General features: G+C 55.6%; 1 protein-coding gene across 1 annotated transcript in view; it reads left to right on the top strand.

Moving 5' to 3' along the window:
• CDH22 (cadherin 22, type 2) overlaps positions 1 to 1,571 on the top strand; it is a 51,753-nt gene extending 50,182 nt beyond the window's left edge. Inside the window, 1 exon segment of the mRNA XM_010013435.1 lies at positions 1,033 to 1,571. Within this exon segment, the coding sequence (XP_010011737.1) occupies positions 1,033 to 1,571 (539 nt within the window).
• The last annotated feature ends 14,618 nt before the right edge of the window (positions 1,572 to 16,189 follow it).

The raw sequence follows: 16,189 nt of genomic DNA, 5'->3' as shown, positions 1-16,189 counted from the left end.
GGAGAGCTGCTGGCTAGCTGCCGTGCTGTGCCACAGCGGGCGTCTCGCAGCACATGGGGCATGTGTGCGTACCAGGGTGGTGGCCAGCAGCAGCCCACGTGGGACGCGCGGTTGTACTCTTGCCTCGGATGGCTGGGTCAGTGTTAGAGCATGCATGAGTGTGCGGCAGGAGGTGCACACAAACCTCCCATTTTGGGAGGGCATTGCCCACATCGGACCCTGCACCCTGTGAAAGCTGCTGGCTGCCACTGACATGGTGGCACAAGCTTGTGCTGGGCCACCATGGCATGGCATGAAGGTGCAGGGGAAGCATGGGCTTGTGTGAACGTGGGAAGGGAGTGTGAGAGGGGTGTTGCAATGCCCTCAGGTTTAGCATAGGGCACCTGATGGATGCTGCTGCTGAAAGCCTTCTGGCACCGGTGCTGCTCTCAGCTGGCTCCTGGGCTGTCCGGACACTTGTGGAAGCCAGCTCATTGTTCGGTGAAGTCTCCTCTCCTTGGCACATCTCTGCTCCCCAGCTCCTGCTGTGTCTCCGTTTAGAAAGCCCTTTCCCACAGGGTACACTTTACACTGGTTTCATTTTCCGACGCAGTGCAAACAAATTTCTGCCTAATTGCCCAAACGAATAAAGTGCACATCGGTGCTTTAAAGGTGATGGGATGAATGGATGATGATCCAGGACACAGCTGCAGCTCACTGCTCAGGCTCTGTGCCATCTGCTCCACATTCACCCTCCCAACATTTGGCTGCTGCTGTGATTCATGCACCCCCTTTTCCTACTCATCTTCTGTAGAATCCATCCATTTGTCTGTCCAGCCGTGTGTCCATCCATCTCTCCCTCCTGTCTCAGCGATCACATTGCATGGGAAGGGAAGCTCCTGGTCCACACTGGAGCTTGGGCAAACCTTTCTCCAAGCTAGTGACACAGCACATGCTACTTGATGAGGCAGGCTGACAGGAGCCAGTGCTCTGTGCCCCGCTGCCTGTGTGCACAAGCCCCTCTGCCTGTCTGACCATTTCTTCCTTTCCCAGTGCTGGTCCTTCTGATCCTTACGCTGAAGCGACACCACAAAAGCCACCTGACATCTGAGGATGACGAGGACATGAGGGACAACGTCATCAAATACAACGATGAAGGGGGTGGTGAGCAGGACACAGAGGCCTATGACATGTCAGCCCTGCGCAGCCTCTACGACTTCAGTGAGATCAAAGGTGGTGACGGAGGGGGGATACCAGGAGAGGGGGGCCCGAGCGGAAACCCCTCCTCCGAGCTCCATTCCCTCCCACAGTGGGTGCAAAGCCCAGACCTGGACTTCTCCGTGTTCAGAGACTACATCTGCAGGAAAGTGGAGCAGGCGGATGAGGACTTCTCTGTGCCACCCTATGACTCGTTCCAGACCTATGCCTTTGAGGGCTCAGACTCCTCCGTGCCCTCCCTGAGCTCCATCAACACTTGGTCCAGTGGCTCAGAGCAGGACTTCTCCTACCTGGGGGGCTGGGGGCCGCGTTTCCGGCAGCTGGCAGCGCTGTATGCGGGGCGCAGGGGCGAGGAGGATCCCAACGCCTCGTAGCCATCCTGCCACCCCCTGCGAGGTGCCAGCGGCTCCTGGACTGGCCCCCAGGAGGGCACAGCACGTGCCTCCAGCCCCGCGGTGCCGAGGGGATGGAGTGATGGGTGATTGGCTCCTCCGCACCTGACTCCTGTTCATGGCAGCTCCACACAAGAGGCTGGCATTCCCAAAGGAACCACTGTGGCAATGACATCTCCTTAATACCGGTCTCCATTAAAGCACTACGCGTTAATTTAAGAAAGAAAATCTAATTCAGGAGAGTTTGCAGAGGGTTTCTGCCCCACAAATTATCATTTAAATAGATCTGTTCAGTGAGCCCTTTCCAGGAGAGGAAGAGCAAACCAGGAGCCTTTTGTTGTCTAAATTGTTTTTGTCACTTGAGTCAGGGCATTTGAAGTGCTTTGATTTCTTTAAGAGCTTTTCTTGCAGAGGGAAACAGGCTTCTAGCTTCTGTTCAGCGTTTCCCCATAAGATCTCTCACTGTTTGGAGTCGTCCTCTCTGTGCATGGCCTCCTCGACAGCACCCAGCTGCTGGCGCAGGGCAGAGGGGGCGTGTGCTGGGGATGCATGTCCTGGATGTGGGCTCCAGGGTCACATCTTGCACTAGAGTTCACTTAGAAACACGCTTCACCTCTAAGCGTGATTGCATCGCCTCTCAGTTCTTAGACCTTTCTTGCGATTATCGAAGACAATTGTGATTTGAAGGGGTTCTGTCCCTACCTCTCTGCACAGCAGATACTGTCTGCAAGGTCCTGATGTGCTCCATGGCCCTGGTGACAGACTGGGACACCCCCACCACCACCACCGAGGCATGAGGGGTGCAGAGCAGCACTTACCCCATGGGTTCTGCAGGGCTCTTAGTCAGGCACCAGCTTCCTACCAAATGCCATGGGCTGCACAGGGCAGGGGCAGGACGCTGGGGCACCCTCGTCTCCAGTGGTAGGGGAGCTGTGTCCCAGCTTGAGGACCATGCTGTAGGGTGTGAGAGAACCCCAGCCCCTGGTCTGGAGCGATAATTCCTGCTTACACCCAGCTGAGAGCAAAGTGTTGCCACTGGTGATAGAAAAGCCATCCCCAGGACATGTGCACAAGGCCAGATCCTGCTGGTGCTGCTGCATGGCTGAGCTGGTTGGTGCAGGCTGGGCAGTGAGTCTGGTACACCTCAGGGTGCCCAGTGTGACCCCAGCCTGCCACATTGCGCTGCAGAAACCGGCACAAGCTCCCACGGCAGGGAGTGCCTTCACAAGAAATCTGTTTCGGGATGCAGGTCAGGAGGAGGCTGGCAGGATGTGCCATTGCTCCTCTGGCTGCAGATGTTGCTGGAGGAGAGCCCTCCCTGCCCTGCCCCTGTCCAGCCTGCCGACTCCCCCTGCGGCAAATTGAGCAGTGCATTGAGCAGCACCCTCGGGCAGCTCTTGGCCGTGCTGGAGAGTGCAACTCCTTATCTGTTCATATTGGGGAAAAAACCGATTATATCATTGATAGATAACTGATAAGGTTTCCCAAGGCCTGACACATCCTGGGCTTGTCACTGGGTTTGTCCTTTTAGTTTAGCCACAGAGAGTGTTCTCCTCTCCTTGGAGAAGGTTTAACTGTAAATGTACAGCATGTTCATTTTTTACTGTGTTTTGCTTCCCGGCTGCTGGTGTTGGTCCCTTGGCTGCAGCGCAAAACCTGACAGCAGAGAGGGGCAGGACGCATCTTTGCCACAGCTCCTGCCCGCTGCCCCCATGTCCACCCACACGGGAGCTGCAGCTTGGCTTTCATGCTGGGACCAGGAGCTGCTGCTTCTCAGGGTCTCTCCGGTCCCCCACAAAGGAGGCGGCAGGCGCCTGCTGCTGGCACCCATGCCCTGGGTGCTGCTGGTTCACTGTGATGATGCTGGGGAGGCAGCGGGGCCGATGGGCTGCTTCGCACTGCCTCTGGCTGCACCACCCCAGGCAGGTGATGTCCCAGAGCAGGAGAATGGAGAAAGCCCTCTCTTTCCTCAGGAATGTGTTTGTGTTTTCCCTCCAGGCTGAAGAGCTGTGCCCGAGCCCCTCCAGAGCTGGCCCTTCCTCTAGCAAAAGTGTTGTGCAATAGCAGGACTCTGTCTGTAAGAGATGGGGTCTGACAGGGTACATGTTTAGCAACCCTCCAAGCAGGTTACTCCCCATCCCAACCAGGCAGTCCATGCACGCATGCCTGCGGTTTCATTTCTATCCCACATGTGAATGGGAGGAGCACTGTGCCCTGCGCTCCCTGCACCCTGCACACAGCAGGAGGAGCTGGTGGCTGCCGGGCGGCTGGTGGAATCACTTCGGGTTTCTTTCTCTACCCAGATCAAATTAGAAGGTTGATTTCCTCACCCGTGTTATTTTTTCAAGGTCTTTCTGGGACCTGGAAATAAATTATTCCTTGTCATCTAGCCTGAGTCTTATTGCCTCATTTTGTCTTTCTTTGTTTCCTCATGTTGCACTGCCGACATGGTCCCACAGGGCAATCCCAGAGGGACAGGACTGGCTGCTCCCGCAGCATGTTCCCACTGGCAGAATGCTGTTTCTCTGGCTTCTTCCCATTTTTCACTGAAACACTCATCAGAAAAAGCTTCTTCAAGAGAAGGGTCAGTTTTTCTGTCTGAATTTAAAGTAAATGATGGGGAAAAAAATGCCCTTGGCTTTCTCCATCTCTTCAGGAGGAGAAAGTTAAGTTGTGCTTTGAGAGGCACAAGGTGCTGCGTGTGTGCTCCAGGCTGAACATGGTGGCTGCTGCCCTGGCTGCTCCCAGCATGGGGGTCTAAGCCGCTGCAGGCAGTCCCAGAAGCTGGGAGGGGGTTATCATCCTTCATCCTGCAGAACAGCAGCAGGCAGAACAAGAGGCAAACTGCACACCGAGTGACAAGCTCTGATGATGTATCCTCATGATCTTCCTTTCTTAGCCAACAGAGTTCCTTAATGTTCTTTAAAAAGTGCATCTTTTAGTGTTGTCTTGAAGTCATGGACAGCCTTGTAGCTCACCAGCTGACCACTCACAAGCACAGATCCTGGTCTTGTTCTTCCCAGCTTCAGCTCACCTGGGCACTGTCAGCAGGTTTGGTTACCATGGCCTGTTCTCATGTTGGTAATGGTGTGTATTGCGGCAGTATTCAGTTACTCGCTGCAGCAAAACAACCTCCTTCATACTCAGTTTTAATAGTGAAATGATGCACATAAATGACACTCTAGCCTGACCACAGATAAATCAATTGATGGCAGTTTTCTTGAAGGCAAGGGACTGGGGAATGAACCATATGCTAATGGCAAATGTACATCAACCTCCCTAGCCCAGGCCCGTGGCTGCACGTGCTCTGGCACCATCAGTGGGGACAGCACAGACAAAGCCTGCACTAAACCCAGTGGGGCATCAGTGTAGGTCAGCAGATAGCACAGGCAGAATTTAAACCTCTCCATAAAGCAACATTTAAGTAGCATCTTGCAGTCCTTGCTCCAAAACGGGCTTACTGATGCCTGAGATCTTTGAACGTTTCCATATCCTTCACCATCCCCATGCCTCCACTCCCATCCTGCTCCCATGATTATTCACTAAATGTTATGGAAGAAGCATCCGGTGATCTTTGACAGCAGCAGTTAGAGGAATGCTGCAACAGAAGAGAGAAGTCTTGAGGCTGGAGTGTTTCGAGACAGGCAAGGTAAGCTGCCAGACCTCAGTGCACGCAGACTTTCTCTGCACAGTCGCAGCGAGCGCCTCTACAGCTGCCAGCCTGGAGGAGGCCTTTTTGAGAGCATCATTAACTGCCCCGCAGAGTAAGTGTGCCCGCGGCGCACTCACTGCTGTATGCTCTGGGGTCTGCTGTTTGCAGGGACCTGCTGATGGTTGCTATGGGTTTGCACCCCAGGTTTTCAGGCTCTTAGCAACAAGAACTCTCATTTTCCAGCTGCAGCCAGCACAGAGGTGTGCTCTCTTTGAATCCTACTGTCCATCTTCAGGCACCCAAACAAGCAGCCTACTTATCTTGGGACTCTGGGCATCAGGTGGAATGAATTGTCCTAGGAATTCCCCACTGACAAAGGAAGTGCCTGCAGTTAGTGTGCTTCTAACAAAGGAGGTAACAAGTGCGTAGCATTAAGTGTGATGAGACTGGGCCATGCAGAAAGACTTGATGCTTGATACTGTGGGGGAATCGAGAGAGCTCAAAGCAACAAATTGCCAGTCAGAACCAGACCCTTAACTACGAAAGAGGAGGATTATTGAAAGCTCTGATTGCAGAAGCATCTGTGAAGATGTTATAAGAGCTCCATGCCTCTCAACACAGCTCTTTTTGAGGAAATTTTTCTATAGTGTTTTCTCTCTCTTCAGCAGAGGCACAGCAGCCTCTGGCTCCCTGCTGGGCAGGTTGATCTCCTTGCTTCTGCAGCAGAGGAAGCCAGTCCTGCTCTGTGGACTGGTGTCCAGTGCAGGGCTGTCTCGGACCTGAGCTGGCTGGGCAAACCCAGGGGCTGCTCTGCCGGTGAGTGTGGAGTGAAGATGCTTCTTCCAGGTCAGTTTTCTCACACCAGAGGTAGGCCAGGGGTGCAGCAGCATGGGCCAAGGGCTCCCAGCTCATTAATGACACCCAATTTGTTTGTGTGCAGCAGGTAAGGGGGTGCACAGAACGGGCTGTCGCTAGGCAGAGCAGACTTGGGTAGGAGCAAAGTAGGTGCATGTGGATGCGACTGCTGCATCCTCAGAAGGTGACGGCAGCAGTCAAACCTGGCCATGCTGTGCCCTGGCCGTGCTGCGCCCTGTGTGCTGACACCCACAGCTCCAGGTGTTCCTCTGCCTGAAGGAACTGTGCTGCAGGCAGCTGCTTTGCCGGAGCAGAGTGTGGCAGCTCCGGTGGTGCTGCGCTGTTGGTGGTTTTGCCAAGAGTGTCTGCTCCCTGGGTGCCCTGGCTCCTGCGGTGCTCCGCATCCTTCCGCGCTCTGCATCCTTCCGCAGGGCTCCTTCCACACGAGCTGTCCTCTCAGCACCCGCCCTGAGGCAGGACCCTCTCCACACATGATGCAGCCTGTGACCATCTGCTGGCAGAGGACGGTGGCATTCGTCACTATCACCCTCTGAACGAGTCCTGCAAGGTGGGTGTCCCTGTGCTATGGGCGGCAGCTGGATGCTGCAGCTCCACTCCTGGCCCCAGCATGGGGATGCTGCAGCGGTCACCTCTAACACTGTCACTCCACTCCACGGCAAGCTCCAGAAGGCAAAGTGTCCGAGCCACCTCCAGAGAGTTATTTACAAAAGATGGATGTGATCCACTGGGATCATTAAGGGGAAATGAAAAAAGGGCAGGGATATCTGCACCCCCAGGAGAAAAATACATCTCTGGTAACTGAGAGCAAGTAAGGCTGTGTAAGCCTCCACCTTCTGTGTGCATCAGTAATATACTGCTCAGGAAGGTGGTCACTTCTCCCCATACCCTCTGAGGAAGCTGATCTGTCACCGGAAAGCTGACTCCTTTAACCACCTCTGCCACAGCTAATGTCACAGCTCCCTGCATCCTTTCATTTACCAAGCCCCTGAGCTTCCTTTAGAGTTGGTATCAGACTCTCACTGCTCAGTGTATCTGAATTTTGCATCTCTGGTTGCTGTGCTGAGTGCAAAGACAGCAGCCATGACTTGTTAGGGGTTTCTTGCTGTGCCACATGCTCCATTTTGTGCTCTCTCCTTGCTGTGGGTCCACTGCCTCCCTGCCCATGCCGGGAGTGTTTCCAGCATCCCAGAGGTGACCTAGTCTTGTGGTCTGCAGCAGCAAGTATTCCTTCCGCTCACTGGCAGGGATGGGACCGAGTTTCCAGGCAGCTGTCACAGCTACGTGTTGCCACAGCCAGAGAAAGTTAGAGAGAAAGAAGATCATTGAATTTTGCTTGGCCTTGGAGTCTTGCTCCTGCGTGGTCGGTCTGTGGGGCTGAAACCTCATCCTGTGCACACACCAGGGCACGCGGTGGGGACGGGCACTGCTGCTGACAGCTCTGCTCCTTGCTCTGGACCTGGTGGTAGGGCTCCCAGCAGCTCTCACAGCCCCAGGCTGTTCCTGGCCTCATGAACGTGGTTTTAATGAGTATTCTTCAAATTCTTAGGGAAAGATCTTGGCCTTCCCAAAGCTGGATCCAGCACAGTTGGGCAGAGTGGGAAGCAGTCAGGATACGCAGCTATTGCACCAATGCAGCCAAGCAAAGCCAGGGCCTCTGTGCAGTAATTGCACAGCCCTAGCTTTACAAAGGGCCTCAGTCCCACTGCCCTCGCCACTGCTCCCACCAAGGCTGGAACTGAGGTGTGGGGGATCAGCATCTGGTGTTGAATGTCATGATGCTGGGCAGCAAGGAAGGGTGGAGATAGGAGTGCGAGCATTTGCCTCTCTGGTGCACACTGCCCACCACCACTTCTGCTGGTGTGTTTGCAGCTGGTGATTGAGATGCCAGCAGCTGTTCAGACATCCCTCATCTGCTGCCAGCCACAGCGAGTGTTTGTGGCTCGGGGATTGTTAACTGCCCTGTCCAGCTACACTGTGGTTTTATGGACATACATTTTTCATCTGTCTCCATCGCTGCTGTAGAGGAGCTGCTCAGGTGAGCATGAATTAGTCCAGCTACTGGCGGGGGGTGCAGACACCGGCCATTTCTAAGCAGAATGCATCCCCTTAGCTGGTGTTTTAACCATGGTAATTGGAGAATTTTTAATCCCTCTTCTGCCAGAGGAAGCACGCACCGCTAACAGAGACTAGCACCCCAACTCAGCCCAGCTGAGCCAGCCTGCAGCAGCTTCCTCCGTGGTCACAAGTCACTCACCTTTAGCCAGGAACCAGGCAGCTGTTGAAATCCCTTCACATTGCACGCAAATTAGGCATTGAAAACGCTCATTACAGCCAACATGACACGCCTTCATTATTCCAAAATAATTGTCTGAAAGTCTCAGCTCGCAGCACAAGCTTCACTTGGTGCAGAAATGTGATAAAAAGAAAACAGGAAGTGCAATCAATGCTTGTAATCCTTTTAAATAAAAAGGTACTTGCTAGTAGCTGCCAGCATCTTTAAAAAGCTGTGATTTCCCTGGAGAGAGCCCTTATCAGCTATGACTGCATGTCATTCTGGCTGGCTGTCAATCCATCAGACTTCAGTGCCACTGACATTAAGAAGCCAGGCGTTAAGATTATCACATTTAGCCATAATGTAGCACAGATTGTGTTGACATTTGGAAAGTATTCCACCACAGGAGCCATTTGACTTCAATATTTTCTTCCCAAAGAAAGAAATGCTTTGAAATACCCAGTGGAGAGAGTGTGCTCTACACGCGGGGTGCTGGGCGGCCTCAATGCCCCACAGTGGACTGGAGGAGCGAGGGCACCGCCGAGGACCACAAGCAAGAGGGATGTTGGTGCCCACGGCGCTGCTCCGCGGTGGCTGCCAGGCAGCTCTGTGAGGCCTCAGCCCGCACGTGGCAGTCAGGGCATGGCTGGCTTCGGAGGTTCAGCGTCCGCTTGGGAGGTCCACCTTCCAGACCCACTGCCCAGCCCTGGCCTGCCATGGGGGCCGCTTCCCAGGAATGCTGCTCCCTCATTCCTTTGCTGCCCCTGGTGTGAAGCACACTGTACCTGTGTCAGCATCCCCTGTGCATGCCCCGCAGCCTCGGCTCTTCCTGTAGCGGAGAGGGGGATATTTCAGGCCATGCGCTCTGGGGAGGCTCAGCCGTAGAGACAATGGCAAATGACCTGAAATGAACTGATTAATCTCTTTAAATAACTGTGAAACCATTTTCCAGAAAAAGTTAATCTACTCTAAATGGCTCTCATGCTTTTCCTGGGCTCCAATCAATGTGTGCTTGCTTGCTTTTCATGTGTAATTCACAGTAATTGTAAAAGAGCATTTTCTGAAGAAAATGACACTCTGCAAGCAGAAATGCAAAGAGACACTAGGACCAATTAACTTTAAATCCCAGAACAAGGCTTGCTGTAGTACGCTGGGGATGCTGCAGCATCACAGCTCAGTGTCCCGGGTTCCTCTCCAGAAAGCTGCTGGAGGTGTTGAAGTAGGTTATGTCCATCCAGCTTGGTTGGAAGCCCCTGCTGTTTCCAGGTCTGGCTGCCAGGGCCCTGGCCTGTGGACATCCAGCCCACCAGCTGCAGAGAGAAGGCGGCTGCAGGATTACAAGGTTAGGCAGATACATCCCTTTCCACCACCACAGCAACAGGCATTACTGGGACCCGAAGGCAGGACTGCTCTCCTACCTGGCTGTCCTGCCCAGGGCTGCCTCTGCACAGCACCGCTTTCCCATAACCCTGGGGTCACTGTGGTCCAGGATGAGCACCTGTGTGCAGAGCTGATGTAGCCCAGGCACAGGTCAGATCCCCACATCTGTCCCATCCCCTTCATCTCCTGCTCACATTTGCATTTGCTGGGTTGCCCCATCCTTGCCCACCCCGCTCATACTGTGCCCACACAGCTGCTCCTGGTCTGTACCTCCAGGGCTGAGGAGGGCTGGCACGGGGAGCATACAGGTAGCTGGGTGGATGGGCAGACGTCCCCAGCAGGGCAGAGCTTCCCAGGCTGCCCAACGTGGGGTATTGAGGTCCTGCCCAGCCCTGACCCCCTTCCAAGAAGTCCATTGCTTTTCCATCATCTGCTGTAAAACCAGAGCATAATTTTCCAGGATGTCATGCTAATTCTAGTGGGAAAGCTTATTTCTTGTGATTTACCCTTAAAAAAGCCTGGTGACGTATGACTCTGTGTCTGTGGGTTTGGCCATCAATCCATCATAGGCGCTGCAGCCAGGCTCTCTGCAGGGCAGGGCGAGCATGATATAGGGACTGAGGTGAGCATGCCACTGTGATTGACATGCTGCTTTTACCATCTGTAAAGCTTCTGACATCCTCCTTTTGGCTCAGTGCAGATCCGCACTGCTGAGCTCCAGCACAAATGTCATTAAAACATGTTCTACCTATGCTACCTATAAATAATTGAGGCAGCAGGTCTGCACGGAGCTCTGTGCTGCAGCTTTCTGCGCCTCCCATAAGGGAGCCTGGGAAGATGACCTTTCCTTCTCCCATTTAGCATCTTTGAAATGAAGGGGTGCCTCGTGCTTTGTCCCCACGCTCATTTCTGTGCTGTAACCCCCAGGCCATGCAGGATGTTCCCTCGGGTTGGGGGTCCAGAGTGCCCACAGCAGTGAGGTGAGCAGGGACTGGTCAAGCTCCAGACCTCGCCCTCCTGCAGCCAAACGGAGGGAGGTGCAGAAAGCTGTACATGGTGCCTGGGTCCAGGCACTGCGGCACATGGATGTGAGGGGAGACCCTGGCACCCAGGCAGAAGGTCTGGTGATCCTGGCACAAAGGGCAAAGTGCCACCCTTAATCCAGGTTCCCACAAGCCATCAGGCACAGACTGTGGGTTGGCACATGAGTTTGCAGCAAGGCAGCAGCGTGGCACACCAGCGGGCTTGGGGGACACCAGCATGGGACACCGCCAGGCAGCTCAGCCCCTGTGAGTATCCTGGTGAGAGGGACAAGCTCATGCCTTCAGCATCATGCCCCCGCACCTCCCGACATGTGGGTGCTGGCTCCCTCCGTGCCCACAAGCAAGTTGCTTCTTTTCTCCCTTCTCATGACAGCCACCAGCTCCCCCATGCTGGTGGGAGTCATCAGCAAGCATCATGTTGGAAACATGCAGTATAAACACCGAGCGCCAGTACCACCGCTTCACAGTGCTGGCAGCAATAACCCCATTATGATCTGTGTCCCCCCTGCAGCCCAGCCACCCTTCAGCATCACCAGCCTGCAGCCAGGCTGCTTCCAGCAGGCTCACGGCTTCTGGACTTCAGGTGAGTGCATGTGCAAGAGAGCAGTGTCATGGCCACAGCAGAGCTGTGCGCCACTGACCAGCACCAAGGCATGCACGGAGCCATAGTGAGGTGGTGGAGGAACAGCCTCTGCCCCAGTAGCAGGTCTGTGCCACCATGTCCTGGGCGGGGCTGGCATCACCAAGCAGCACCAGACAGTGCCAGGAAGCAGGTATGTCCTGTCCTTCGTGCCCCCGCACACTGCACAGCAGTGGGCACGTGCAGCGGCAGGTGCTGCAGCCTGCATGCAGAGGTAGGTGTGCAGCCATGCAGAAGCATGTGTGCGCTGAGGCACAGACATAGCGCTGTGCAGTGTGCGTGTGCCCTGACAGATCATGAAGTACATTAAATAGCAGCTGTCGGGCTCTTTCTGAGCACAGCGGTAACACAGTTGGGACCATTGTGATGTCTTCTTGATTTAAACTCCTGTTGTCTTTCAGCCACGTGCTAATGAGGGCTAATGGGGAGATCAGCGTGTGCTGTTCTGCAGCGTCGCTGTGTGCTTGCTCCTGCAACCTGGCTGTCCTCACTAGCTGCTGCCGTTCTCTGCCTTGCTGATCCGGTGGGGAGGGGGACTTGGGGTCTGCTCCCCAGAGAGTGAGCTCCAGCTCAGCGTGTCAGAACTTGCTCCCCTGAACCACCTGCTCCGACCACAGCACAGCAGAACTCATGAGGGGTTAAACGTCCTTGTGCTGTTTGTGAGCAGACCCTGTGGTCTGCAGGGCTCCCTCAGCAGCATCAACAGCCGCTAGAGTCCTGAACAGATCCTGTGGCTGGATGCCCGTGGTGCTGGCATGTCCCCTCCTGGAGCCCCAGCACAGCTGTACCCCTGGGACTCTCCTCACAGACAAGGGGTAGCTGAATGCTCCTGCGCCTCGTGCTGCCGCACTGGGTGCCGGAGGCTGCCCGGGTCCAGTGGTCTTTGGTAGCCAGATGAGTGGTAGCTCTGGCTGGTTTGGCTGCAGTGCTGGTGGCGGGCATGGAGCAGCCCTGCACGGGAAATCTCTGCTTTGAAGCTCCACAGGAAGGATGAAGCTCTGGGAGCAACCCCGGGGCCCATCATCCTTGTCCCTGCTTGTCCAGAGCTGCCAGCTTTGCCTTGTACCAGGGCTGCAGAAGGGACCTGGCAGTGCCATTGGGCACGGATGGTGGCCGGGCAGCCCCATGGGTGCCAGCAGAAGCAGGGCGCTGGAGGCTCCAGCATCCCTGGAGCTTCTTCTCCCAGCCCCATCTCCCCAGCCCCGTGTAGCACTAATCCACATATTTATCAGGATTAATGAAGCGTGCAACAAATGTATAGGCAAGGCAAAACAAGCAGCAGAAAGACAGAGACAGTAGACGACAGCCGGCGAGGAGGAAGATAAGGCAGACCTGGGAGCAGCGTGAAACCACGTGCGCTCACAGGCCAGGGCTGCACGTGAGCAACTCACACTCCCCATGTACATGCTCCCACATACGTGCACAGACACGTGGCAGTGCTCACGTTTGCTCACCATCATGCCTCTGTGCACACAGGCATGAAGAAAAAGAGAGATCATCTTCCCAGAGATCAGTCACCAAAGTTTAAGAGCAGCCATCGAGTGCTAACACAGCCACTTACACCATATTTGCACACTTGCTTAATAAAAAAATTATGGCTGTTGAAAGCCCAATCATTAATTACCAGCATATTTTCTTTTAACTCCCTCCCTGGTTTATTACAGACTAAGCTGTTTTCCTGCTTACTCAGCAAAAACTCCTTACTATTCCACCAGGACAAGACGTGCAATAAATATGTACTTATTAAGTGTGCATTACAACTACACGAGCTGGGAGAAGTAATAACAGGCCCAACATAAAGCTGAAGTATTTATGCATGTACCTAGGGCCACTTTAGCTATTTATTTTCACAAAGAAATTAAATTAGATAGTTTGATAGCTCTCAGTGTGATTATGGTGGGAATTTACATAAGACCCACCGTGTGAGAAGGAGACAGATGTGGGGGGGCGGACGACCAGCCCCGGCGGAGGACGGGCTGCGGATGCTCCTCGCAGCACGGATGCCCCATAGCACCGGCAGCTGCCTGCTCTGGGGGGACACCGGGCAGCGGGATTTGGCCCCACACCCGCGGACAGCCGGAACCGCGACTTTGGGGAACGCGGCCCTTGGAGAAACACTTGGGACAAGTAAGAGGGCCAAGTTTTATCAGAAAAATTAGCTTTTAAACCCCTTTTAGGTTGAGAGAATCGCAGTGGCTTTACGAATGCTTAACGGCCCTCGTTACAAACCCTTCTCGGCAAAGGACGAGACACTCGCCCGGGGGAAGTGGGGATGGGCAGCGCCAGCGCCCCGCCCGCTGCAGGCCCTCCACCCATCACCACCCCGCAGGAGACCCCGCAATTAGCGAGCTGCTGATTAGCGCTGATTGAGCGCTGCCTGCGGCGGGCCCCGGCAGGGGTGCATCGAGCCTCGGGCACTGAGCTGCCCCTTCGTGCCTGGTGTCCCCCTGCCCATCCCGCGGAATCCTGGTGTCTCCGTGTTGTTAAAGACAGATTTTGAGACAGCGGCGGAGGATGTGCAAGGTTTGTGGGGTCAGCACGGAGCAGTGACAGGGAGCTGCTGGGACCAGCCCCTCCAGTGACTGCGTCCTTTAATTGCTGCTGCTAACCTGCCACCCCCGCTCCCCTGGTGCTCACTGCCCTGCAGTGGGCACCCCAGGCCCCATCCTACCGGTCCCCTGGGCACAGACACCCTCTGCTCTGCTCCGCTCCACCCTTTGCACGTATTTATCTAATCGATAATAATTCCAGGGCAGTGGTGGAGTCATCATCCCTGGAAGTCTTCACACGCCGTGTAGATGAGGCCCTTAGGGACATGGTTTAGTGATGGCCTTGGCAGTGCTGGGGAAAGGCTGGGTTTGATGATCTTGAAGGTCTTTTCCAACCTGGTTGATTTGATAATTCTATGAAAACGAAACACTGTCCAGATCTCTCCCAAGGAGGCAGAGGCATCTCTTGGAGAAGTGCCCTGCGCATCCTGTGGTGGTGCCTGGTCACCCTGTGCTCTTTGGCAGCTGCTTCCAGCGGGGGCTTGCAGAGGGATTAGCAGCTCCCAGGCGTGGGAGATGGTGTTTGCTGGCAGGGGGAGTGACAGAAAAACTGCCCCTACCCAGGGCATGGCTGGGGCGGAAGCGGGTGGGCTGAGTGTGGGGTGGATGTGCTGGCTTTCCAAGAGCAGTGTGAGAACTGCGCTCTCTGGGAAACAGGAGGGAGCACAGCTCAGCAATTACAGCACAATTAGCTCAAACAGCAGGTTGATTGTAAATTGCAGCTCTGTGCCAACTACAAGTGTGGAGCAAGTGGCAGGCGAGAGCTCTCCTGCTGTCTCTGCTCGGGGCTGAGCCAAGCTGGAGGTGTAGGGCCACAGCCCCAGCATCTCTTGTGGGGTGTTCTGGCACCCGGCCCCACTCCCCCACCCCATTGGGCCGCTGTGGACACAGGAGAGGTGGTGAGGAGCCCCGTGGGCTCACTGTGGTGCAGTTCCTCTGTGGGAGCGCTGCCAAGAGCTGCTCCACAGGCACCCAGCACAGCTGCCGCGGGCATTGCCAGCCCTTCCTGAGCACCAGAGCCGTGCTGTCTTCCCAGGAGCATCCCAGCAGAGCCCCTGGACAGCCGCTGCTCTAGGGCTGACCCATGGCACCGGGACTGCTGCTGGCTCAGGATGAGCAGTGTCACAGGCTGCCTCTGTCATGGAGCCCCAAACAAGGTCTTGGGCTGTGGTTCTAACACTCCTCCTGCATACAGTGTGTGGAGCACCTCGCAGTGAGGGGACCCCTCTGCCAGTCCCTGTGGTGGCAGGGGGGCACATGGCTGTGTGTGGCCTTCCCTTGCAGGAGCTAAGCAGAGGAGTATGAGTGTTCTGCTTGCAAGGGGATGAGTGGCAATCAATGTTGGCTCTTCCTGGGAATGACCCTGCTCAAAGCAGCCTGTCCCCTGCTGCCATCCCAGGGAGCTGTGGGTCTGCAGAGTGCCAGCACGGATCTGCCTGGGGTGACCAGGACAGGCACTGCAGGGGACAAGGAGGGGGCCAGGGCCGGTTGCCTGTCGTGCCAAGCAGGTGTCCCCCCAGTCCCTGAGCAGAGCCTGGTGGCCCTGGCCAGCAGTGGGGCACGGTGGGGTGCTGCTCCCGCTGGCTGTGGGGACTCCATGCCCTCGGTGGGGTGTCCATGGGCTCCATCCCACAGATGCTGCTGGCAGCAGGGCTGGCATCCATGGAGCTTCGTGCTCGGCACTGAGTCTGTGCCAGGGAAGGCAGGAGGGGCCCCTGTGCTGTGCCCGCTGCAGGGTGCGGAGGGGCCCGGGGCTGGCGGGGGCAGCTCCTGTCAGCCTGCTGAGGCTGATGCCTTTCATCTCTGTGTTACTGGCTCATGTCAGGGCAGAGCTGGAAATGTCAGGGACTGCTGCAGGGTGACCGTGCAGAGTGGCAGATGGTCAATGATGGATTTGTCACTTCAGATTCAGGCAGTTTTTAAATATTCAGCAGAATTGGAGGTGACAGCTCATGGCAGCAGGCAGAATTTCTGTACATCTCGGGAAGACCTCCTGGCCCCCTGGGAGGGGGAGCACAGCGGGACAAACCCTGGCTTCTCGAGGCAGTGGCTGGGGACAACACAGCCTGGACGGTGCTGTGCCTGGACAGGGCGCTCTGCTCGCCGTGGCTGGTGGCTGCGTGGGCACAAGGCCAGCTTTGCCCCTGGCCTGCCCTGACTGCTCCCTGCGAGCTGGAGCATCCATGGA

This window comes from Nestor notabilis, unplaced genomic scaffold (genome assembly GCF_000696875.1).
Source record: "Nestor notabilis isolate BGI_N333 unplaced genomic scaffold, ASM69687v1 scaffold16834, whole genome shotgun sequence".
In the NCBI taxonomy this organism is placed as follows: domain Eukaryota; kingdom Metazoa; phylum Chordata; class Aves; order Psittaciformes; family Psittacidae; genus Nestor; species Nestor notabilis.
Note: the sequence above shows the minus strand (reverse complement) of the source record. Positions and strands in the feature narration are given on the sequence as shown.